The sequence below is a fragment of the Oncorhynchus tshawytscha genome, linkage group LG05 (assembly GCF_018296145.1).
Source record: "Oncorhynchus tshawytscha isolate Ot180627B linkage group LG05, Otsh_v2.0, whole genome shotgun sequence".
Classification (NCBI taxonomy): domain Eukaryota; kingdom Metazoa; phylum Chordata; class Actinopteri; order Salmoniformes; family Salmonidae; genus Oncorhynchus; species Oncorhynchus tshawytscha.
Genome location: NC_056433.1, coordinates 62,176,607 through 62,202,175, shown reverse-complemented (window position 1 = coordinate 62,202,175; position 25,569 = coordinate 62,176,607). Strand labels below are relative to the sequence as shown.

Below are 25,569 nucleotides of genomic sequence, written 5' to 3'. Positions count from 1 at the left end.
TGTCTTTATGAAACGATCACTGCTTTGAAAGCAGGGCCGTGGCAGAGGGAAAGATATGTGGCGTAATAGCTTATCATTGGCTGTGGGGACAGTGACGTTACAGAGGCTGAATTCGGTAGCTGGGAGCTGGCAATATCGGCATTATTTCTACCGTCGTAGCAAAGACGGAGACAATATACTGGATATTTAGCCAGTAACAAGTAACACACATTTCTAATGCCAACGCATGTTTGGATATGAATTAAAAAGGTAGGTTTAACTAGCTCCGTAGGTTGACTTTACAGACACATTTTCAAGAGAGTAACAAGATGCTTTGCTAGGCTAGCTTGTCCCCAGACATACAGAATAATCGGGGCCCACAGAGGCCGGTCAGCTAACAAGGTTTAGCTTCAGAAGCTAAAATTATTTAGCTAACACAGAAGAGCCAGTCATCCAAATCGTGGTTACAGACATTTGACTAGTGCCGCGTTCTGTAGCTATCCAGACAGCTAGCAAGCTAAAGAAGCGGCTCCGCCTTTTATTGACAGACAGACCGGTTGGGCTAACATGGAGACGTCGGGGAGAATAACAACCACGCCAGATGCCCACGACTTCACAGTGGAAAACGTGGAAAAGGTAAGAATCTTAATCTATGGACAAATTCACCAATCAAACAAGTATAATCAAAATATCAGATGTGTGTAGACACGTGTTTTTCAAGAATGTATTTTCAATGGGGTAGTTATAATGGTAGGGGGTACAGCTTTCCACATATACAGTATCATGACATGAGTTTATCAGCTAACCGTTGTGTAACAAACAAGTTTTTTTTTTGTCTTTGCACTGAATGAGACCAGCTAGTCTTTGCAGCTGAAACGTCAACAATAGCAAGTCTTTATTCTGTCCCCTTGCCTGTGTATTCCCCTCACCATTGGTGGAAAAAGACAGTCACTCAAGTAAAATGGTACTTGAGTAAAAGTATTTGGTTCTAAATATACTTAAGTGTCAAAAGTAAATGTATGAATCATTTCAAATTCCTTATATTAAGCAAAGCAGACGGCACCATTTTCTTGTTTTTAAAATGTACATATAGCCAGACATCATTACAAAAGATGCATTGGTGTTTAAAGAGTCTGCCAGATCAGAGGCATTTTAAGGATGACTGCGTGTTTTCTTGAAAAGTGCTGAATTGGACCATTTTCCTGTCCTGCTAAGTAATCAAAATGTAATGAGTACTTTTTGGGTCAGGTAAAAGTACATTAGTTTCTTTAGGAATGTAGTGAAGTCAAAGTTGTCAAAAATATAAATAGTAGGGTAAAGTACAGATACCCCCCAAAACTACTTAAAAGTATTTTTTACTTAAGTACTTTACACCAATGCCCCTGACTAATCTAAACCAATAGCTATGACTGGAGGGCTGGTCTCTCTGTATAATTGACTCAGGGCGATACATCTGTCCTCCTCTCACCCTGTCTGTGTGATGCACTACATCATCCAAACTACTCTGGTGAAGGTTGTTGTGACTGAATGTAGGCTAGAAGAAAAGGGTAGAGTGGAGTGCATTGTGTATACAGTGCAGAATATCAAACAAAAAGTAGAACTAAGTACTATTTGGTTATGTCGAGGTCTAGAATGTAACAGAATGTAATTTCTTGCTGTTTGGGGTTTTAGGCTGGGTTTCTGTATAGCACTTTGACATCGGCTGATGTAAAAAGGACTTTATAAATACATTTGATTGATTGTACAGAAAGAGATGAGGCAAAGCACTCTATACTAGGGTTTTAAATGCCTTTATTTCTATGGCATGTGTCTGCCCACTTGAGATAATTTCTCTGATTATGTAATTTCTAGTAGTCTATGTAGAGAGTGTTATGCTTTCTGTCCACATTAATCTTCCTAACATATCATACACACACTGTATCTATTCCTCTTCATCTGTCACAGATAAAGGATTCATCATCAATATCTAGAACATCTAAAGTTGTTTAATGAATCCACAGCAGCTGATGTGTGTGTGTTCTGTATATACCGCCACAGGGAATTCACTTTTTTAATATGCAGCAGAACACAAACCTCAAGGCAAGTTTTGATGAAGTGTGTACTGGAGCCTGGTGACAGTTGGTGTCCTCAGTGCTTAGGAGGACAGAGGAGATATTTTTGTACTATGTTGCACAATGCTGGTGGTCAATAAGATGGCAGGATCCATCTCTCCCTCTCGCTCCCTGTGTCTCGCTTGCTCTCTCGCATTACTTGCCTTTGTCTAAACATCTTATTTTCTTTCTCTTAACTCCCCTTCACCATCCTTCTGTTCTCATTTTTGTGTGATCCCCCCTCAGTACCTCTGCAGACAGTCCTGATACTGTGATCTTCTTACAATATTATGCTGCCTGTTTGTCTTTGTCTGTCCATCCATCCTGTCTGTGTCCCTCTGTCTGTCCCTCTGTCTGTCGATCTGGTCTAAATTCTGAGAAAGATCAAATGTTTGTGTGCATTACAGTCCATGAGTCTTTGATCAGGCCTGGCTAATTGTGTCCCCATACTGCTGTGCAGTGGAGTTCTCAGCTAATGATGAGCCAGCTGGGAGCGAGAGAGAGAGAATTTTGGTACTGGAGGTCATTATAGCCACCAGACAACTCTCCATCTCTGTCATCTAAGGTGTGTGTGTTGGCATTCTGTGGCTGCTAGGTTTCTATGATGAATCTCCCTGTTGCAGGGTGGCTGGTGACCAGGGCCAGAGGGGACGATAGGGGGACGGGTGAGACAAAGAAATTGTGGATGAGATGGAGGAGCGAGTTGGACGGAGGTTGGGAGAGGGTGGGGGTAATGTCTGACATTGACTGTAAAGAAAGGAGGGAGTGTGGGAGGGGTGATTCGACCGTCTTTATTAGAGAGACAGTGGAAGGGAGTATGAGAAAGAGGGAGGGGAGGAGGGGATATGCGACAGTCATGATTAAGAGAGGGAGAGAGAGGTATGGAGAACAGGAGAGATGGGGAGATGCAGTGATAAAAGTGGAGGGAGAGGAAATTGAAGTGCAGGGGGAGAGGGAGAAAGGTGTGGCTGCGTCTCAATAGATACAGGTGGCTCCTTCTCATTGGCCCTTTTCTGATTCACACAATATATAGCTAGAGTGTGTGTAGCTTCCTCTCTGTTTCCTCTACTTAATCTCCTTGTCTCCTCTCGTACTGCTGTGAATAGGGAAAACTAGGCCGGTGAAAGCAGTCGTTGGCCGGAAGGTGTCCACCGTATGTGCTGTTGTTTTCAGATAGATGCAGATGAGAGAGAGGAGACGAGGAATGGAAGGAGAGCAAAACACTGTAGACCAGGGCTCTCTCTCCAACCCTGTTCCTGGAGAGCTACCTACCGTCCTGGAAGTTCTCTCTCCAACCCTATTCCTGGAGCGCTACCGTCCTGGAAGTTCTCTCTCCAACCCTGTTCCTGGAGCGCTACCGTCCTGGAAGTTCTCTCTCCAACCCTATTCCTGGAGCGCTACCGTCCTGGAAGTTCTCTCTCCAACCCTGTTCCTGGAGCGCTATCGTCCTGGAAGTTCTCTCTCCAACCCTATTCCTGGAGCGCTACCGTCCTGGAAGTTCTCTCTCAACCCTGTTCCTGGAGCGCTACCGTCCTGGAAGTTCTCTCTCCAACCCTATTCCTGGAGCGCTACCGTCCTGGAAGTTCTCTCTCCAACCCTGTTCCTGGAGCGCTACCGTCCTGGAAGTTCTCTCTCCAACCCTATTCCTGGAGCGCTACCGTCCTGGAAGTTCTCTCTCCATCCCTGTTTCTGGAGAGCTACCGTCCTGGAAGTTCTCTCTCCATCCCTGTTTCTGGAGAGCTACCGTCCTGGAAGTTCTTTCTCCATCCCTGTTTCTGGAGAGCTACCGTCCTGGAAGGTCTCTCTCCATCCCTGTTTCTGGAGAGCTACCGTCCTGGAAGGTCTCTCTCCATCCCTGTTTCTGGAGAGCTACCGTCCTGGAAGGTCTCTCTCCATCCCTGTTTCTGGAGAGCTACCGTCCTGTTCACTCCAACCATAATCTAGCGCATCTGATTTGAGCCAATACACAAAACATTCTATACCAGAGCACTATTACAGTTCATAGCTATATACAAATATACAAGGTGCCATATAGGAAAATAGTCCATAGATCTCAGTCTGAGTTGAAGTGTAAAGGTGTTCAACTTCCAAAAATGTCAAGAGTTTGACGTCCAAAAATGTACGACTATGACATCAAAGAATGTAAGAGTACGACATCAACGAATCAGAGGTGCACGTGATTCTAAGATGGAGCAGTGTGTGTGTGTGTGTGTGTTTCACTCCGTCGCCTCAAGGAGCAGACAGAGTTTATTGATAGGTCTCTGTAAAATATTGGTCTTAGTCTTAACCATGACGCTCCGGACAAGACCTTTTCTCCCCTGGAAAAGCCTCAACCACACGCCCCATTAGCCAAGAGTTCCTTGGGGCGGTGTCATCGACGATGACCACGAGGTCACCAGGACTGAAGTTTCTCTTAGTTTTGTTCCACTTCTTCCGCTCCTGCATAAGTGGAAGATACTCCCTGTTCCATCTCTTCCAGAAGAGGTCAGTGATATATTGTACTTGCTTCCATCTCCTTCGTGAGTATAGGTCGCTTCTCTGGAATAGTCCTGGTGGCAGGACTGGCTTAGCTTTCAGATGAAGCAGATGGTTCGGAGTCAGGGGTTCTAGATCATTAGGGTCATTTGTTACAGTAGTGATTGGTCTGTCGTTCATAATCGCCTCAACTTCACACAAGGCTGTCTGCAAAGCCTCATCATCCAGTACTTGCTCTTTAAGGACTGAATAGAGGATATTTTTCACCAGTCGGATCAACCTCTCCCATACCCCCCCATGGTGGGCTCCAGAGGGAGGGTTGAATGACCATGTCACTCCTTCCTTCAGTAATCCAACTTCCTGCCTTTTATCCTAACACACCTTCCACAATACAATGAATAGGCAAGAGGGGGGGGGGCAAAAACTGAGTTACACTAACAACAAATGAATATATCTCAATCAGGTAAATATAAATCATAAAGGTACGTACCTAATATTTCATTATATACATTAATATTTAATATATTTACACAAATATACATGGAGCTCCGTATGTTCAGTCTTTTATACAAATATGTCCAAATCGGCTCTAACAACCACTGTGACCTGTATGGTCTCGTTGGCAGGCCCTCTCTTCATATTCGTCGCCAAACCCACTGGCTCCAGGTCGTCTATAAGTCTGCCTTATCATAGCTCACTGGTCACCATAGCAGCACCAACCCATAGCACGCGCTCCAGCAGGTATATTTCACGGGTCACCCCCAAAGCCTATTCCTACTTTGGCTGCCTTTCCTTCCAGTTCTCTGCTGCCAATGACTGGAACGAATTGCAAAATTCACTGAAGATGGAGACTCATATCTCCCTCACTAACTTTAAGCATCAGCTGTCGGAGCAGCTCACAGATCATTGCACCTGTACATAGCTCATCTGTGAATAGCCCATTCAACTACCTCATCCCCATATTTGTTTTGTTTTTTCTCCTTCGCAACCCAGTCTCTCTCCTTGCACATTTATCTTCTGCACATCTATTGTTTAATTCTTCACCACTACAGCCTATTTATTGCCCTTCCTCCCTAATCATACCTCATTTGCACACACTGTATGTAGACTTTTCTATTGTTATTGACTGTATGTTTGTTTATTCCATGTGTAACTCTGTGTTGTTTGTGTCACACTGCTTTGCTTTATCTTGACCAGGTCGCAGTTGTAAATGAGAACTTGTTCTTAACTGGCCTACCTGGTGAAAAATAAATAAATCGGGTTAGTTACAACGGGTTGGATTGAAAACCTACAGGATGGTAGCTCTCCAGAAACAGGGTTGGAGAGCCCTGTTGTACACTTGAGATGTACATTGAGTGTACAAAACATTAGGAGTACCTTCCTAATATTGAGTTGCACCCCCCCTTTGCTCTCAGAACAGCCTTGATTTGTCAGGGCATGGACTCAACAAGTTGTTGAAACGTTCCACAGGGATGCTGGCCCATGTTGATTCCAATGCTTCCCACAGTTGTCAAGTTGGCTAGATGTCCTTTGGGTGATGGACCATTCTTCATACACACCGGAAACTGTTGAGCGTGAAAAACCCAGCAGCGTTGCAGTTCTTGACACAAACCGGTGCGCCTGGCACCTACTACCATACCCTGTTCAAAGGTAATTAAATATTCTGTCTTGCCCATTCATCCTCTGAATTGCACACTTACACAAGCCCTGTCTCAAGGCTTTAAAATCCTTCTTTAACCTGTCTCTTCCCCTTCATCTACACTGATTTGAAGTAGATTTAATGACATCAATAAGGGATCAAAGCTTTCACCTGGTCAGTCTGTCATGGAAAGAGCAGGCGTTGCTAATGTTTTGTACAGTCCGTGTAGACCTAGTCTCCCAGTAGGTACCTATAACAGCTGAGTTCAGTGCACACTCAAACATCTCTTCAGTCTCAAACAGCAAATCGATTGAAAGCTAAATTGTGCTTCCCAAAAGTGGATAAGAAGAGGAGAGCAAATTGATACAGAAGTCCGCTCTCTCTCGTGTGTGAGCGTGTGCGTTATGGAGAAGTAGGTTCCTGGCCCTGTCTTGGTTCCACCAGTACAATAGCCTTTGTCCCAACTGTCTGTGTATGTGCCCAGCACAATTCCTTTGTGTGTGTGTGTGTGTGTGTGTGTGATAATAATGGATACTGTGGCCAGGCAGTCTGGATATACACTACCGGTCAAAAGTTTTAGAACACCTACGCATTCAAGGGTTTTTGTTTATTTTTACTATTTTCTAGAATAAGAAGTGAAGACATCAAAACTATGAAATAACAGATATGGAATCATGTAGTAACCACAAAAGTGTTAAACAAATCAAAATATATTTTATATTTGAGATTCTTCAAATAGCCACCTTTTACACATGCTTGGCATTCTCTCAACCATCTTCATGAGGTGGTCACCTGGAATGCATTTCAATTAACAGGTATGCCTTAAGTTAATTTGTGGAATTTCTTCTTAATGTGTGTGTTTAACACTTTTTTTGGTTACTACATGATTCCATATGTGTTATTTCATAGGTTTAATGTCTTCACTATTCTACAATGTAGAAAATAGTAAAAATAAAGACACCCTTGAATGAGTAGGTGTTGTAAAACTTTTGACCAGTAGTGTATATCCTTTCCAAAGATAATCCAGTTAGTGTGTTATTACATCTGTTACCCAACATAGTTAGCCTAGACCATCTCATCCCATTGGATGGCTGCCTGGGTGGACCTGGTGCCAGCACCATAAAGCTAACGCCTAACCAGTCCCTTTCTGTGAACAATGAAGACAGAGAGGTACTGACACACACACACACACACACACACACACACTGAGGGGTAGAAAGCGCGAGGGTGGGAGAGGAAGGAACCAACTACTGAGATACAAAGACAGAGAGAATACAGAGAGAGGAGGGTGGTAGAATGTGACACTGAAACCAGAGTCATTGTGATGTGTAGAGGAGAGAGAGAGAGAGATGGTGTTGTGCTATTTCAGTGCATGATTGATATGAGAGAATTAGAGCACTTCCAGTTGAGCATGACGTCACAACCCCTCCCCCTCCCTTCCGTTATCATTGGTTGTTTCTTATTTTAGAGTCTGGAGCAGGTGCTAAATCTCATCGTCATACCTGTTTGTGGTTGGATATCAGTATTCTCAATGGCAACCAAGTAATGATCATTCAATGGTCGTGAAGCTTTACTAATTGTGTTTTCATCTTTTTCTGGCTGGGATGCCATCGTCATTGGCAACATGGGAGTTAAACAAATATATGTATCTCTGCGCAGACTTCAGACACAGTCAACAACCGCCCATGCCCCTACACACACACACAGGCAAGCACGCATGCACACAGAACATCCCAGCTTTATTCATTCATCAGTTCCCCTCCTCCTTCTGCATGTTATTTGATCTCCATTTCACATCATTAATATAAATATGAACAGTTATGATGATATAAGATGACATAGATCTAATCAATAATGATGATTGATTTATCCAGTCAGACATGGATCAATATCCTGTCTTTTCAAGAAAAGTCCCTTAGCAGGGCTCTGTCTGTCCCCCAGGAATGGTACAACATGACACAGGCAGTACATTACAGTAACTTGACTGGATATCAAAACCCAGACTGCTGTGTGACTCAAGACCTGTCAGCCTGCTGAGCTAATGCCTAGTCGCTAGATCTGAAGACTACAATGAGTCTTCAGGTCTCAGTTTACTGAACCTCCTCTAGTCTACATTAGTCTGCAGCACCCTCACTGTACCTTGGTTGGGAGCAGATTTACTGTGTGGCTGGTTGCACCTGCATGCTATTCCCCTAGGGGCAGTACATTTTTAATTTTTTAATTGTTTAAATGTCACCTTTATTTAACAAGGTAGGCCAGTTGAGAACAAGCAGTGCGACACAAACAAATGTATGGTCAATAACACAATAGAAAAGTAATATTCATGAGACATTCCTATTTATTTTTAAATAGCAGGTGCTGTTTCTGAACTGCAGCAGTGCCAACTATTAGACCCTATACATACAGGTAGGCTAGCCTATATTTAAGCAATAAGACAGAAGGGGGGTGTGGTATATAACCTAAAAACCACAGCTAATTATTTAGAGTACAGGTGCTGACTAACAGCGAATAAACTGAAAGCTATAAAAATAGAGTGAAGAAGGCACAGTGATGACGAAACGTTGGTGTTTTACCCAATAAATTACTGGGAGTTTTTTTATATATATGAGTGTGCTACTCTATTTCTTTTTTATACCTGGGTATAATAGGAGGCCACCTTTCCAACAAGTCAGTTCGTCTAATTTCTGCCCTGCTAGAGCTGACCCAGTCAACTGTAAGTGCTGTTATTATGAAGTGGAAACTAGAGGTCGACCGATTAATCAGCATAGCTGATTTATTAGGGACGATTTCAAGTTTTCATAATCAATAATCAACATTTTTTTTGCCGATTACATTGCAATCCACGAGGAAACTGCGTGGCAGGCTGACCACCTGTTACGCGAGTGCAGCAAGGAGCCAAGGTAAGTTGCTAGCTAGCATTAAACTTCTCTTATAAAAAACAATCAATCTTCACATAATCACTAGTTAACTACACATGGTTGATGATATTACTAGTTTAACTAGCTTGTCCTGCGTTGCATATAATCAATGCGGTGCCTGTTAATTTATCATCGAATCACAGTCTACTTCAACTTCGCAAAACAAGTGATGATTTAACAAAAGCGCATATGTGAAAAAAGCACAATCGTTGCACAAATGTACCGAACCATAAACATCAATGCCTTTCTTAAAATCAATACACAAGTATATATTTTTAAACCTGCATATTTAGTTAAAATAAATTAATGTTAGCAGGAAATATTAACTTGGGAAATTATGTCAATTCTCTTGCATTCAGTGCAAGCGGAGTCCGGGTTTTTGCAGCAGTTTGGGCCACCTGCCTCGTTGCGAATTGTGTGAAGACCATTTCTTCTTCCTAACAAAGACCATAGTTAATGAAGTTTACATACACTTAGGTTGGAGTCATTAGAACTTGTTTTTCAACCACTCCACAACCTCTTTGGGCTGCAATCCCGTTAATGGGATGATATGACAACAGCCAGTGAAAGTGCAGGGCGCCAAATTCAAAACAACAGAAATCTCATAATTAAAATTCCTCAATCAGACATGTATCTTATACTGTTTTAAAGGTAGTCTTGTTGTTAATCCCACCACAGTGTCCCATTTCAAATAGTCTTTATGGCAAAAGCACCACAAACAATTATGTTAGGTCACCACCAAGCCACAGAAAAACACAGCCATTTTCTTAGCCAAAGAGAGGAGTCACAAAAAGCACAAATAGAGAAAATTAATCACTAACCTTTGATGATCTTCATCAGATGACACTCATAGGACTTCATGTTACACAATACATGTATGTTTTGTTTGATTTATACATTGGTGCATTACATTCACTAGTTCCAAAAACATCCAGTGATTTTGCATAGCCACATCGATTCAACAGAAATACTCATCATAAATGAAGATGATAATACAAGTTATACACATGGAATTATAGATATACCTGTCCTTAATGCAACCGCTGTGTCAGATTTCAAAAAGACTTTACGGAAAAAGCAAACCATGCAATAATCTGAGACGGCGCACAGAACAATCAAGTCAAATTAGCCGCTATGTTGTAGTCAACATAAACCATAAATTACATGCTAAATATTCCCTTACCTTTGATGACCTTTATCAGAATGCACTCCCAGGAATCCCAGGTCCACAATAAATGCTTGATTTGTTCGATAATGTCTGTTATTTATGTCCAATTAGCTACTTTTGTTAGCGCGTTTGGTGTACATATCCAAACGATCGTTCTGGTCAGCGTTACGTCGGACAAAGACTTCAAAAACTTATATTACAGGTCGAAGAAACATTTCAAACTAAGTACAGAATCAATCATTAGGATGTTTTTATCATTAATCTTCAATAAAGTTCCAACCGGAGTATTCCTTTGTGTCTTGAGGAGCCATGGAATGCAGGTCACGATCATGTGAAATGACCAGGATATAGCTGACTGCCAGACACCTGATTCATTCTGCTGTCATTCAGTCCCACAACACAGTAGAAGCCTCATTCACATTTCTATAGATGGTTGACATCTAGTGGAAGCCATAGGAAGTGCAATTTCATTAATATCTCAAGGGGATTTCAATGGGAACTGTGTTGAATACATACCAACCTCAGATTTCTCACATCCTGTTTTGATTTCTCCTCAGGTTTTTGCCTGCCATATGAGTTCTGTTATACTCACTGTCATTATTCCAACAGTTTTAGAAACTTCAGAGTGTTTTCTATCCAATACTAATAATACTATGCATATATTAGCGACTGAGGAGCAGGCCGTTTACTTTGGGCACCTTATTCATCCAAGCTACTCAATACTGCCCCCCAGCCATAAGAAGTTTTAACAAACTATAGTTTTGGCAAATTGGTTAGGACATCTACTTTGTGCATGACACAAGTCATTTTCCCAACAATTGTTTACAGACAGATTATTTCACTTATAATTCACTGTATTACTATTCCAGTGGGTCAGAAGTTTACATACACTAAGTTGACTATGCCTTTAAACAGTTTGAAAACAATGTCATGGCTTCAGAAGCTTCTGATAGGCTAAATTACATTTGAGTCAAATTAAAGGTGTACCTGTGGATGTATTTCAAAGCCTACCTTCAAACTTAGTGCCTCTTTTAATTGACATCATGGGGAAATAAAAAAGATACCAGCCAAGACTTCAGAACAAATAATTGTAGACCTCCATAGGTCTGGTTCATCCTTGGGAGCAATTTCCAAATGCCTGAAGGTACCGCGTTCGTCTGTACAAACAATAGTACACAAGTATAAAAACCATGGGACAATGCAGCCGTCATACCGCTCAGGAAGGAGATGCGTTCTGTCTCCTAGAGATGAACGTACTTTGGTGCGAAAAGTGCAAATCAATCCCAGAACAACAGCAAAGGACTTTTTGGCCATAATGACCATCATTATGTTAGGAGAAAAAAAGGGGAGGCTTGCAAGCCGAAGAACACCATCCCAACCGTGAAGCAAAGGGGTGGCAGCATCATGTTGTGGGGGTGCTTTGCTGCAGGAGGGACTGGTGCACTTCATAAAATAGATGGCATCTTGAGGAGGGAAAATTATGTGGATATATTGAAGCAACATCTCAAGATATCATTGGTCACAAATGGGTCTTCCAAATGGACAATGCCCCCAAGCATAGTTCCAAAGTTGTGGCAAAATGGCTTAAGGACAACCTAGTCAAGATATTGGAGTGTCCATCACAAAGCCCTGACCTCAATCCTACAGAACATTTGTGGGCAGAACTGAAAAAGCGTGTGCGAGCAAGGAGGCCTACAAACCTGACTCAGTTCCACCAGCTTTGTCAGTAGGAATGGGCCAACATTCACCCAACTTTTTGTGGGAAGCTTGTGGAAGGCTACACAAAACATTTGACCCAAGTTAAACAATTTAAAGGGCAATGCTACTAAATACTAATTGAGTGTACATAAACTTCTGACCCTCTGGGAATGCTATGAATTAAATAAAAGCTGAAATAAATCTTTCTCTCTACTATTATTCTGCCATTTCACATTCTTAAAATAAAGTGGTGATCCTAACTGACCTAAGACAGGGAATTTCTACTAGGATTTAATGTCAGGAATTGTGAAAAACTGAGTTTAAATGTATTTGGCTAAGGTGTATGTAAACTACCGACTTCAACTGTAACATTGAATGTTGTGCATTCAATACAGTTCTGTATTTCACTGAAAGAATAAATGTTTTATTTTCGAAATGATAGTTTCCGGATTTGACCGTATTAATGACCCAAGGCTCCTATTTCTGTGTGTTTATTATATTATAATTAAGTCTATGATTTGATATTTGATAGAGCGGTCTGACTGAGCGGTGGTTGGCAGCAGCAGGCCCGTAAGCATTCATTCAAACAGCACTTTCCTGCATTTGCCAGCAGCTCTTCGCAATACTTGAAGCACATCACTCTTTGACTTCAAGCCTATCAACTCCCGAGATTAGGTTGGCAGTACTATAGTGCCTTTTAAATACATCAATTAGTCAAAGGTATATGAAATACAAATGGTATAGAGAGAAATAGCCCTATAATTCCTATAATAACTACAACCTATACATCTTAACTGGGAATATTGAAGACTCATGTTAAAAGGAATCACCAGCTTTCATATGTTTTCATGTTCTGAGCAAGGAATTTAAACTTGAGCTTTTTACATGCACATATTGCACTTTTACGTCTCCAACACTCTTTTTGCATTATTTAAACCAAATTGAACATGTTTTATTATTTATTTGAGACTAAATAGATTTTATTTATCTATTATATTAAGTTAAAATAAAAGTGTTTTCAGTATTGTTGTAATTGTCATTATTACATATATAAATCGGCCAATTTAATCGGAAACAGCTTTTTTTTGGTCCTCCAATAATCGGTATCGGCGTTGAAAAATCATAATTAGTCGACCTCTAGTGGAAACGTCTAGGAGCAACAATGGCTCAGCCTCGAAGTGGTAGGCCACACAAGCTCACAGAAAGGGGGCCTCCGAGTGATGAAGCGTGTAGAGTAAAAAGCGTCTGTCCTCGGTTGCAACACTCTGGAGTGGTGTTAATCTCGCCGCCTTTGGACCCTGGAGCTGTGGAAACGTGTTTTCTGCAGTGATGAATCACGCTTCACCATCTGGCAGTTTGACGGACGAATCTAGGTTTGGCGGATGCCAGGGGAATGCTACTTGCCCAAATTCATAGTGCCAACTGTAAAGTTTGGCGGAGGAGGAATAATGGTCTGGGGCTGTTTTTCATGGTTCGGGCTAGGCCCCCCTTCCAGTGAGGGGAAATCTTAACGCTTACAGTATCCAATGACATTCTAGACGATTCTGTACTTCCAACTTTGTGGCAACAGTTTGGGGAAGGCCCTTTCCTGTTTCAGCATGACAATGCCCCCGTGCACAAGGTGAGGTCCATACAGATGTGGTTTGTCGAGATTGGTGTGGAAGAACTGGACTGGCCTGCACAGAGCATTGACCTCAACCCAATTGAATACCTTTGGGATGAATTGGAATGCCGACTGCGAGCCAGGCCTAATCGCCCAACATCAGGGCACGACCTCATTAATGCTCTTGTGGCTGAATGGAAGCAATGTTTCAACATCTAGTGGAAAGCCTTCCCAGAAGAGTGGAGGCTGTTAAAGCAGCAAAGGGGGACCAACTCTATATTAATGGCCTTGATTTTGGAATGAGATGTTCAACAATCATGTGTCCACATACTTTTGGTCATATCTAGTGGTTTCTGTGTGCTATCTGAGAGCCTGTTACTTGAGTAGTGGGCAGATGGATAATCTGACTGCCGCACAGAGTCGCTTTCACCTGCAGCCCAGTACTTCCTCCTGGCTCCTTCTACACTTTGCTTTTAATGTTTCCTCTCTTCCACTCTATCTCTGACACACACCAGTATAGTAGCTAGTTCTTTCAGAGCCTAAGTACCTCCGTGTGTGTGTGTGACCATATGGAGAGACTGCTGCAGACAGACAAAGGGGTGCTCTTCACCTGCAGCCTCCCGTCTCGCTCCCTCTGTCTATCTGCATCAGGAGTGGATGATCAGATCCCTGACAGATCTGATCTCTGGTGGCTAATGAAACAGTTGAAGCAACATTACAGCTGCTAGTTGGATGCATCTGGCTGGCTGTAGTGAGATGGGTCTATGTACAACACACACAGGCGTGCAGTCTGGAGTGTGTCCCTGGGATGAGAAGTCTCCTTAGATCACACAGTGGACAGCAGTAATGATCTGCCTTAGCTTTGAACTCTGGAAAATCACAGCTTCGTTTAGAAATGGCGAGATGAAGGGACGAGATGAGAAAGAGAAGGGAGGGAAAAAAGACTGCAGGCACAGAGCGACGGAGTTGATGAGGAATGAGCGTGATGAGAGATTTCAGCAAAGAGGTTGCTTGATCTGGGCAGATTCACTATTCGAGCAGCTGAGGTGTGTGTGTGTGTGTGTGTGTGTGTGTGTGTGTGTGTGTGTGTGTGTGTGTGACAGATACAGATAGAGCGGTGTTTCAGTGTGGAACAGCGGAGGACTGGAATATGAGTCAGGCTGTGATCTCTGACACACACAACCCAAAACCTCTTCATACTGTGTGTATCGACACTGAGGGATGATTTCAAAGGAAACAAAGGAACTCTGCACAGATGTTTATCCTTTCAAATGTTTCTCTCTATTTGACAATGATGTCAACCCACACTAGCTCTTGGTCAAGGTGCTAGGTAGGGATACACGCTAGATACAGTATGTAACTGGAGACGATACTCTCTGTATTGGTGTTCTATAACGGCAGTCAGTCATACTAGAGTCTCCATACAACCTGCTCAGTCAGTTACTACTGGAGAGGAAGAGAGGATAGAGGGATAGAGTAAGCACTTTGTGACATCTGCTTATGTAAAAATGACTTTATAAATATATGCAATTGATTGAGCATGTTTGAAGATGTGAGCATGGAGAAGGGTAAAGGAGGGATGGAGTGAGCATGGAGAAGGATAAAGGAGGGATGGAGTGAGCATGGAGAAGGATAAAGGAGGGATGGAGTGAGCATGGAGAAGGATAAAGGAGGGATGGAGTGAGCATGGAGAAGGATAAAGGAGGGATGGAGTGAGCATGGAGAAGGATAAAGGAGGGATGGAGTGAGCATGGAGAAGGATAAAGGAGGGATGGAGTGAGCATGGAGAAGGATAAAGGAGGGATGGAGTGAGCATGGAGAAGGATAAAGGAGGGATGGAGTGAGCATGGAGAAGGATAAAGGAGGGATGGAGTGAGCATGGAGAAGGATAAAGGAGGGATGGAGTGAGCATGGAGAAGGATAAAGGAGGGATGGAGTGAGCATGGAGAAGGATAAAGGAGGGATGGAGTGAGCATGGAGAAGGATAAAGACTAAATGACATACAGTATACAGTGGGGCAAAAAAGTATTTAGTCAGCCACCAATTGTGCAAGTTCTCCCACTTAAAAAGATGAGAGAGGCCTGTAATTTTCATCATAGGTACACTTCAACTATAAAAAAATCCAGAAAATCACATTGTAGGATTTTGAATGAATTTATTTGCAAATTAGGATGGAAAATAAGTATTTGGTCAATAACAAAAGTTTATCTCAATACTTTGTTAAGTACCCTTTGTTGGCAATGACAGAGGTCAAATGTTTTCTGTATGTCTTCACAAGGTTTTCACACACTGTTGCTGGTATTTTTGCCCATTCCTCCATGCAGATCTCTTCTAGAGCAGTGACGTTTTGGGGCTGTTGCTGGGCAACATGGACTTTCAACTCCCTCCAAAGATTTTCTGTGGGGTTGAGATCTGGAGACTGGCTAGGCCACTCCAGGACCTTGAAATGCTTCTTACGAAGCCACTCCTTCGTTGCCCGGGCGGTGTGTTTGGGATCATTGTCATGCTGAAAGACCCAGCCACGTTTCATCTTCAATGCCCTTGCTGATGGAAGGAGGTTCACTCAAAATCTCCCGATACATGGCCCATTCATTCTTTCCTTTACACGGATCAGTCGTCCTGGTCCCTTTGCAGAAAAACAGCCCCAAAGCATGATGTTTCCACCCCCATGTTTCACAGTAGGTATGGTGTTCTTTGGATGCAACTCAGCATTCTTTGTCCTCCAAACACGGCGAGTTGAGTTTTTACCAAAAAGTTCTATTTTGGTTTCATCTGACCATATGACATCGTCCCAATCTTCTTCTGGATCATCCAAATGCTCTCTAGCAAACTTCAGACGGGCCTGGACATGTACTGGCTTAAGCAGGGGGACACGTCTGGCACTGCAGGATTTGAGTCCCTGGCGGCGTAGTGTGTTACTGATGGTAGGCTTTGTTACTTTGGTCCCAGCCCTCTGCAGGTCATTCACTAGATCCCCCCCCCCGTGTGGTTCTGGGATTTTTGCTCACCGTTCTTGTGATCATTTTGACCCCACGGGGTGAGATCTTGCATGGAGCCCAAGATCGAGGGAGATTATCAGTGGTCTTGTATGTCTTCCATTTCCTAATAATTGCTCCCACAGTTGATTTCTTCAAACCAAGCTGCTTACCTATTGCAGATTCAGTCTTCCCAGCCTGGTGCAGGTCTACAATTTTGTTTCTGGTGTCCTTTGACAGCTCTTTTGGTCTTGGCCATAGTGGAGTTTGGAGTGTGACTGTTTGAGGTTGTGGACAGGTGTCTTTTATACTGATAACAAGTTCAAACAGGTGGCATTAATACAGGTAACGAGGAGCCTCTTAAAGAAGAAGTTACAGGTCTGTGAGAGCCAGAAATCTTGCTTGTTTGTAGGTGACCAAATACTTATTTTCCACCATAATTTGCAAATAAATTCATTAAAAATCCTACAATGTGATTTTCTTTTTTTTTCATTTTGTCTGTCATAGTTGAAGTGTACCTATGATGAAAATGACAGGCCTCTCTCATCTTTTTACGTAGGAGAACTTGTACAATTGTTGGCTGACAATACTTTTTTGCCCCACTGTATATTATACTGCAATTATTCTGACTTTCTCCCTCCCCGATCCCTCTTTCTTTCTCTCTCTACCCCCCAGGCACTCCACCAGTTGTACTATGACCCTAACATAGAGAATAAGAACCTGGCCCAGAAGTGGCTGATGCAGGCTCAGGTCTCCCCTCAGGCCTGGCAGTTCTGCTGGGCCCTGCTCTGCCCTGACAAGGTAGGATATACCAGCACACACACACACCAGGGTTTCCATTAGGAAAATGTTGCGCCGGAAATTTCACTGGCAGAATGTTCATATACCGGACATTTAAGAAATTTGCCGGACCCATATGCATTGGGTGTGTATCCTGATTAGGGTGTCCACCCACGGTGCTCAGAATGACAGAAATCATATTAATGAACATGCAACTCGAGGATGCAATGGTGTTCATTCTTCTTACCGAATTCTGAAGCGCAATTGTTAGAATAATTGTCCACATTTACATTTCCTCAGCCAATAAGACAAGTAACGAACCGCAACATTTCTAGCCTATGTCAATCTACTATCCCCCATAGTAGAAAAGTTTACAATGAGAAATAAGGCTCATGAAACGGGTCAGAGTGTTTAGCTTAAAAGTTGATAAACAATTATTTCTTAACATTATAAGAGCAGCAATGCACACAAGGCACTAGGCTATGCGCAAATGTTTGTTCCATAATGTAATTAGCGGAAAAACACAGTTGTCAAAAGAGCACATGTGAGCGGTTTCATGAGACAGAGATTAAAATATACATTAGAAATTTAGAACGAGTGGAGATCTAAAGATGTAACAACTAACATGGGTTGCTAATATGACTAGGATTGTGCCTTTGGCTTCTGGTCAATGAAAGAAAGTTTATTTGAAAAGCACTAGAACATGAGAAAAACAGGCTACTGGTTTGAATGGTATATGGAAGTCTATATAAAATACTTGCCGGCACGTTTGTTTGGATTATGAATAGGCTACTGTAAAGCAAGGTAACACATGCCTCATAATATGTAGTGAAACGTTAAAGTAAAAAAGCTCAGCTCATTGCAAAATGGTGTGTGACGTGCTGAAGCCTGTCTAGTTGCCTATGCACTTGAATGGTAAGAGTGCTTCAATTACCAGTAAAGAAATAAAAATGGTAGCTCTTTTTAATCATGGCTATGAAAACTGTTTTTAACACGCAATTAGAATTGTAGCACATTTATTTGGATTATAAAAGCAGGTTTCACTCCAGCAGCAAGGAACAAGCTGTTTTGATGAGCTGTAGCAGCAACGAAGAGCTGTTTGATGAGCTGTAGCAGAAAGAAAGAGCTGTTTGATGAGCTGTAGCAGCAACGAAGAGCTGTTTGATGAGCTGTAGCAGAAAGAAAGAGCTGTTTGATGAGCTGTAGCAGCAAGGAACGAGCTGTTTGATGAGCTGTAGCAGCAAGGAACGAGCTGTTTGATGAGCTGTAGCAGCAAGGAACGAGCTGTTTGATGAGCTGTAGCAGCAAGGAACGAGCTGTTTGATGAGCTGTAGCAGCAACGAAGAGCTGTTTTGATGAGCTGTAGCAGCAACGAAGAGCTGTTTGATGAGCTGTCGCAGCAAGGAACGAGCTGTTTGAGCTGTAGCAGCAAGGAACGAGCTGTTTGATGAGCTGTAGCAGCAACGAAGAGCTGTTTGATGAGCTGTAGCAGCAAGGAACGAGCTGTTTGATGAGCTGTAGCAGCAACGAAGAGCTGTTTGATGAGCTGTAGCAGCAACGAAGAGCTGTTTGATGAGCTGTAGCAGCAACGAAGAGCTGTTTGATGAGCTGTAGCAGCAACGAAGAGCTGTTTGATGAGCTGTAGCGGCAACGAAGAGCTGTTTGATGAGCTGTAGCAGCAACGAAGAGCTGTTTGATGAGCTGTAGCGGCAACGAAGAGCTGTTTGATGAGCTGTAGTAGCAGGCAGCTCTTGTGCTACGTCAACTGGTATTTCAATCAATGAATAGGCTAAAAATGCATTTTCACAATGGAATTTATTTTCTTCTCCCAGACAATTGGCCGGTGGCAATTTTAGTAATCGACTTTTCAGTTTTTGGGGGGGCCAAAAGCCGGCTATTACCGGCTAACACACAAGCCCTGACACACACACACACACCTAACCCTGTCTCTCTCCCTAGGTTCCTGAGATCCAGTACTTTGGGGCTAGTGCCCTCCACACTAAGATATCACGCTACTGGTCTGATATCCCCTCTGACCAGTATGAGACCCTAAAGACTCAACTCTTCTCCCAGATCGCCTGCTTCTCCTCCGGGTCCAAGATGGTGGGTAGATGGATAGATCGGAGGATGAGTAAATGGATGGATTTATTAGATAAGGGATGTGGTACTTTGATGTGTGTGAGGGCCACAAAAAAACACAACTCATCATGAGGGGCCACAGTGGCTCGTGGGTCTGCGTACCCACATTCATACCCCCCCACACCTTGCGAGCAAATCATTTTAGCGGCCCCCCTCGTGACAGTGAAGGGAAAGAAAATCTGTTTAAAAATAGCACTTTTACAGCTAATTTCCTGCAATTCTACACATTTTGCCGTAGAGTGGAGGCAAATGTTTGCAGTTTTTAAAATGATAACTGATGATCAGTGGGCCCCACCCCGGTCTGTAATTCGACCATGCTTACTACAAGTTTAGATAGTCTAGCGACCAGCTAACTTACTAATTTAAAATGTTTTTGCTGACGTGGGCTAATTGAGTGACTGCTGATTCACAACCAAATTTCGAAATTGGACCTTGTACTCTATTATTCTAACTCTCAACAGTAATTTGAGACCCTGACAGAATCCCCCCACCCCAAAAAAACACATTTTTAAAAATTGGTTCACGGGCCACCAGTTGCCCATCCTTGTATTAGATCATTGAAAATACATACAACTGGAGCTAAATGCCTTAAAAACCATCAAGTATAGTAAATAAAACGAAGTCATAGATTACAGTACGTCGTTGTGGTCCTGTTTCCAAGGTGCTGACGCGTCTATGTGTGGCGCTGGCCTCCCTGGCCCTGAACACCATGCCAGAGGCGTGGCCAGGCGCCGTGCCAGAGATGGTACGTGTGTTCCAGGAGGAGGGAGGGGGGGTGGACGGCCGGGCAAGGTGTCTGGCCCTGCTGGAGCTACTGACCGTCCTGCCTGAAGAGTTCCAGACCAGCCGCCTGCCACAGTACCGCAAGGGACAGGTGAGGGACGCGAGAGACTGAGGGGTACCATAGGGCATGACAGACAGACACAAAGACAGACACACATCCATCTACTACTCACCACCCTCTGTCTGTAGGTGCGAGGTGCATTGGGTCGTGAATGGGGGTCAGTGTGTCCACTCCTCCAGCAGCTGCTGCGTCGAGGGGACAGTCCCGGGGCAGTGAAGGCTCGTGTCCTGCGCTGTCTGTCCTCCTGGGTGCTGCTGGACGTCCCTCTCAGTGAGAGTGAAGGACTGGTGGAGGACTGTTTCACTGCTCTACCAGACCCCGAGCTGTTTGATACTGCCGTGGAGGCTATTGTCAACGCCATATCACAACCCGACTCCCAGAGGTGTGTAGATGGCCAGGGGAGGGTGGGAGTGTGTGTCAACCCATTGACTTCAGACAAACACACAAGGTGACACGCAGCCAGTGTCTGCATTATGGAGGAGGTGGAGGGTATTGTTTTAAAGAGAACCAAGAGAACAACAGATTCAGATATGGAAGACCGAGACAGAGCAGGGATAGGAAGAGCATCAGAGGGAGAGCAAGATGAGAAGGGGGAGATGGCAGCCAAGAGCACAGTGTGGGCATGGGAAGGGTATATGAGAGAAAGAGATACTGTAGAGGGGAAATGGGGATGGAGAGAAAAATACAGGCAACGGAGAGTTGACAGAAATTAAGAATGGAGGACAGCTGAGGGAGATGGAGGGAATACAGGGAGAGCTAGGAGGGGAGGAGGGAGGGAAGAAGGGGAGTAGGCATTTCTCGGTTGGCTGGCATTACCATGGTTACAGAGACCGGGAGCGATGTCATTGAGCTCCAATGGTAGGCACCCAGTAGCCCCTCCCCAACAGAAAGAGGGTGAGGTAGGGATGGAAAGAGGAAGGGAGAGAAAGATGAGTGAGGTAGGGATGGAAAGAGGATGGGAGAGAAAGATGAGTGAGGTAGGAAAAGGTGCAAAATCCACCTATGGGCAGTTCACACACACACACAAAGTACTGCTCTAGTCAACCAAATAGCTGGTCTCCTCAACATGTGTTTTTATTGTTCTAAAATAAGGCCAATTTACTGGTGGATGTATGAATATGGCCCTCATATTTGTGCTGGGCGATTATATATCAAATTAATTTGATTAATTCCAATGTTAGTATTGCAAGAAACATGTTTTTGTAAATATTTTTTTTGTTTTTATGAGCGTTTATGTTTTCATTATCTTTTTGGTCTCGTCTCCTTCGCTCCATTCTGACAAGTACGGTAGGCCACTTGATTTCAACATCTTAACAATGTGGATAGGTTAGCTGCTGTTTAAACAGTTGGAGACGAACAGAAGGGTGTGTTCATAACAAAAACGGTTAGCTTGCAATGAGGTATGAGACTTGAAAGCCAGATCAGTGATTATTGCAACAAAAAAATGCTTATATAGCCTAGGTTTAATTTCACAAGCCCTGAATTTATTAGATTATTGTTGACTGATTGAAATGCTTTATATTTTACCTTTTTTATTTATTTCACCTTTATTTAACCAGGTAGGCTAGTTGAGAACAAGTTCTCATTTACAACTGCGACCTGGCCAAGATAAAGCAAAGCACGAGAGCGTACAGGTCGCAGTGGTGGGTCGTATATGGGGCTGTGGTGACAAAACGGATGGCACTGTGATAGACTGCATCCAATTTGTTGAGTAGAGTGTTGGAGGCTATTTTGTAAATGACAAAGCCAAAGTCGAGGATCGGTAGGATGGTCAGTTTTATGAGGGTATGTTTGGCAGATAGGAATTGGAGATGTTTAATGTGAGTCTGGAAGGAGAGTTTACAGTCTAACCAGACACCTAGGTATTTGTAGTTGTCCACATGTTCTAAGTCAGAACCGTCCAGAGTAGTGATGCTGGACGGGCAGGTGGGTGCGGGCAGCAATTGGTTGAAGAGCATGCATTTAGTTTTACTTGCATTTAAGAGCAGTTGGAGGCCATGGAGCGAGAGTTGTATGGCATTGAAGCTCGTCTGGAGGTTAGTTAACACAGTGTCCAAGGAAGGGCCAGAAGTATACAGAATGGTGTCGTCTGCGTAGAGGTGGATCAGAGAATCACCAGCAGCAAGAGCGACATCATTGATGTATACAGACAAGAGAGTCGGAAAGAGAATTGAACCCTGTGGCACCCCCATAGAGACTGCCAGAGGTCCGGACAACAGGCCCTCCGATTTGACACACTGAACTCTATCTGAGGAGTAGTTGGTGAACCAGGCGAGGCAGTCATTTGAGAAACCAAGGCTGTTGAGTCTGCCTATAAGGATGCGGTGATTGACAGTCGAAAGCCTTGGCCAGGTCGATGAATACGACTGCACAGTATTGTTTCTTATCGATGGCGGTTATGATATCGTTTAGACCTTGAGCGTGGCTGAGGTAAACCCATGACCAGCTCTGAAACCAGATTGCATAGTGGAGAAGGTACGGTGGGATTTGAAATGGTCGGTGATCTGTTTGTTAACTTGGCTTTCGAAGACTTTAGAAAGGCAGGGTAGGATAGATATAGGTCTGTAGCAGTTTGGGTCTAGAGTGTCTCCCCCTTTGAAGAGGGGATGACCGCGGCTGCTTTCCAATCTTGGGGAATCTCAGGCGATATGAACAGGCTAGTAATAGGGGTTGCAACAATTTCGGCAGATCATTTTTGAGAGGGTCCAGATTGTCTAGCCCAGCTGATTTGTAGGGGTCCAGATTTTGTAGTTCTTTCAGAAAATCAGCTATCTGGATTTGGGTGAAGAAATGGGGGAGGCTTGGGCGAGTTGCTGTGGGGGGTGCAGGGCTGTTGACCGGGGTAGGGGTAGTCAGGTCGAAAGCATGGCCAGCTGTAGAAAAGTGCTTATTGAAATTATCAATTATAGTGGATTTATCTTTTAAATGTGCACCAATGCTTATTTCGAGAGAACATTTGTTTTTAAATTAGATATAGATTTTGAATGTTTGAAAAAAATGGAGATTTTTAGGCCATATCGCCCAGCCCGAAAACACTCAATTAGATTTGAAAAGGACTAACATTTTGTATATGTGTTTGCGTGTGCTTGTGTATGTGTTTGGCCAAACTAGAGTCAAGGCAGAAGGATTATCACTATCTATCCCCAGACAATTAGCTCAATCCTTCCTCCTTTCCTTCACTTAAAATCTTTCTATCTCTCTCCCAGGCTCTCTCTTTCCCCCATTTTCCTCCCTTTCTCTCTCTCTTCCTTTTTCTCTACTCTGCCTATATCTCCTCCTCCACCTCTCTCCTCCTTTTTAATTACAGTGACGCTCTGAGATGGGGAAATTAGTTGCCTGGCAACAGGATGCAGTTGGACCAATAGCATTCTCCCAAATGACTTGACTGTAATATGGTTAAACAGAGAGAAGGAGAACGGGAGGGAGAAAGGAGAAAGATGGAGGTGAAAAGAGAGAGAGGAGTCTTTCAAATTCATTCGAGTTTTAAGGGGAGGAGAAAGAAAAGCGAGAGAGAGAGCGGGAAGCGGAGGTCTGTGTGTCAGCGGTAGACAGTCTGTCTCAGTGGAATCTATAGGATGTCAGGTTTCATACAATAGAGAGACGCACATACTCATTCCCCAATGCCCTCTGAATAACACATAAATATACAGAAACACACACTAATGCATTAAATAACAGCCCACCCTGGGAGATTTAGTCATCATTCATTTTTAATGGGTTGACTTGGAGATGCAGGTTGTGTACTCTTAGCTGGGGGAAAGGGTTACTTTGTGAAAGCTTGAGTGTGTGAGACAGAAGTAGAGAGAGTGTATTTTGAAGGTCGGGGGAAAGAGGAGGTTTGGAATAGGTGCTTTATGGTAGATTAATACTGTGTGTGTGTGGCTTGTTGTCATGCACGTGGTACAGCAGCCTTCATGATAATGTCAATAAGGGGACACATGAATATTCAGTAGTCATTACCAATGACACTGCAAGGTTGGGGGGGAAGAGTGATATTACCCAGAGCAAGTGTGGTTGTGTGTGTGTGAGCATGCCCAATGCAGACAGCAGGGGAACAGATGTATAGATGTGGGAGAATTAAATAGGTGTGTGTGTCTGAGCGAGGGAGAGTGTATGTGGTGGGTGTTTGTATGTGGTGGGTGTGTGTCTGAGCGAGGGAGAGTGTACAGTTGAAGTCGGAAGTTTACATACTCTTAGGTTGGAGTCAAGCACTCCACAAATTTCTTGTTAACAAACTATAGTTTTGGCAAGTCGGTTAGGACATCTACTTTGTGAATGACACAAGTCCTTTTCCCAACAATTGTTTACAGACAGATTATTTCACTTACAATTCACTGCATCACAATTCCAGTGGGCCAGAAGTTTACATGCACTAAATTGACTGTGCCTTTAAACAGCTTGGAGAATTCCAGAAAATGTCATGGCTTTAGAAGCTTGAGTCAATTGGAGGTGTACCTGTGGATGTATTTCAAGGCCTACCTTCAAACCTTTTTCAAGGCCTACCTTTGCTTGACATCATGGGAAAATCAAAAGAAATCAGCCAAGACCTCAGAAGAAAAATTGTAGACTTCCACAAGTCTGATTCATCCTTGGGAGCAATTTCCAAATGCCTGAAGGTACCACGTTCATCTGTACAAACAATAGTATGCAAGTATAAACATCATGGGACCACGCAGCCGTCATACCGCTCAGGACGGATACCCGTTCTGTCTCTTCGAGAAGAACGTACTTTGGTGCGAAAAGTGTAAATCAATCCCAGAACAACAGCAAAGGACCTTGTGAAGATGCTGGAGGAAACAGGTACAAAAGTGTCTATCTACAGTAAAATGAGTCCTATATCGACATGACCTAAAAGGCCACTCAGCAAGGAAGAAGCCACTGTTCCAAAACCGCCATAAAATAGCCAGTCTACGGTTTGCAACTGCACATGGGGACAAAGATCATACTTTTTGGAGAAATGTCCTCTGGTCTGATGAAACAAAAATAGAACTGTTTGGACCTAATGACCATCGTTGTGTTTGGAGGGAAAAGGGGGAGGGTTGCAAGCTGAAGAACACCATCCCAGCTGTGAATCAGGGGTGGCAGCATCATGTTGTGGGGGTGCTTTGCTGCAGGAGGGACTGGTGCACTTCACCAAATAGATGGCATCATGAGGAGAGAAAATTATGTTGACATATTGAAGCAACATCTCAAGACATCAGTCAGGAAGTTAAAGCTTGGTCGCAAATGGGTCTTCCAAATGGACAATGACCCTAAGCATG

The 25,569-nt window shown here is 43.4% G+C and overlaps 1 protein-coding gene across 2 annotated transcripts in view; it reads left to right on the top strand.

The window, feature by feature from the left end:
* The first annotated feature begins 100 nt into the window (after positions 1-100).
* The window catches only part of ipo13b (importin 13b), a 46,967-nt gene continuing 21,498 nt past the window's right edge, over positions 101-25,569 (top strand). The window contains exons 1-6 of one of the 2 annotated variants that reach the window (XM_024421736.2): positions 101-249; positions 528-615; positions 17,221-17,346; positions 19,285-19,428; positions 20,126-20,338; positions 20,437-20,690. In XM_024421736.2, the coding sequence (XP_024277504.1) occupies positions 227-249; positions 528-615; positions 17,221-17,346; positions 19,285-19,428; positions 20,126-20,338; positions 20,437-20,690 (848 nt within the window). In that variant the 5' untranslated portion in view covers positions 101-226. Of the gene's footprint in view, positions 250-476; positions 616-17,220; positions 17,347-19,284; positions 19,429-20,125; positions 20,339-20,436; positions 20,691-25,569 lie in introns of both variants that reach the window. The other variant, XM_024421737.2, reaches the window with a different exon arrangement.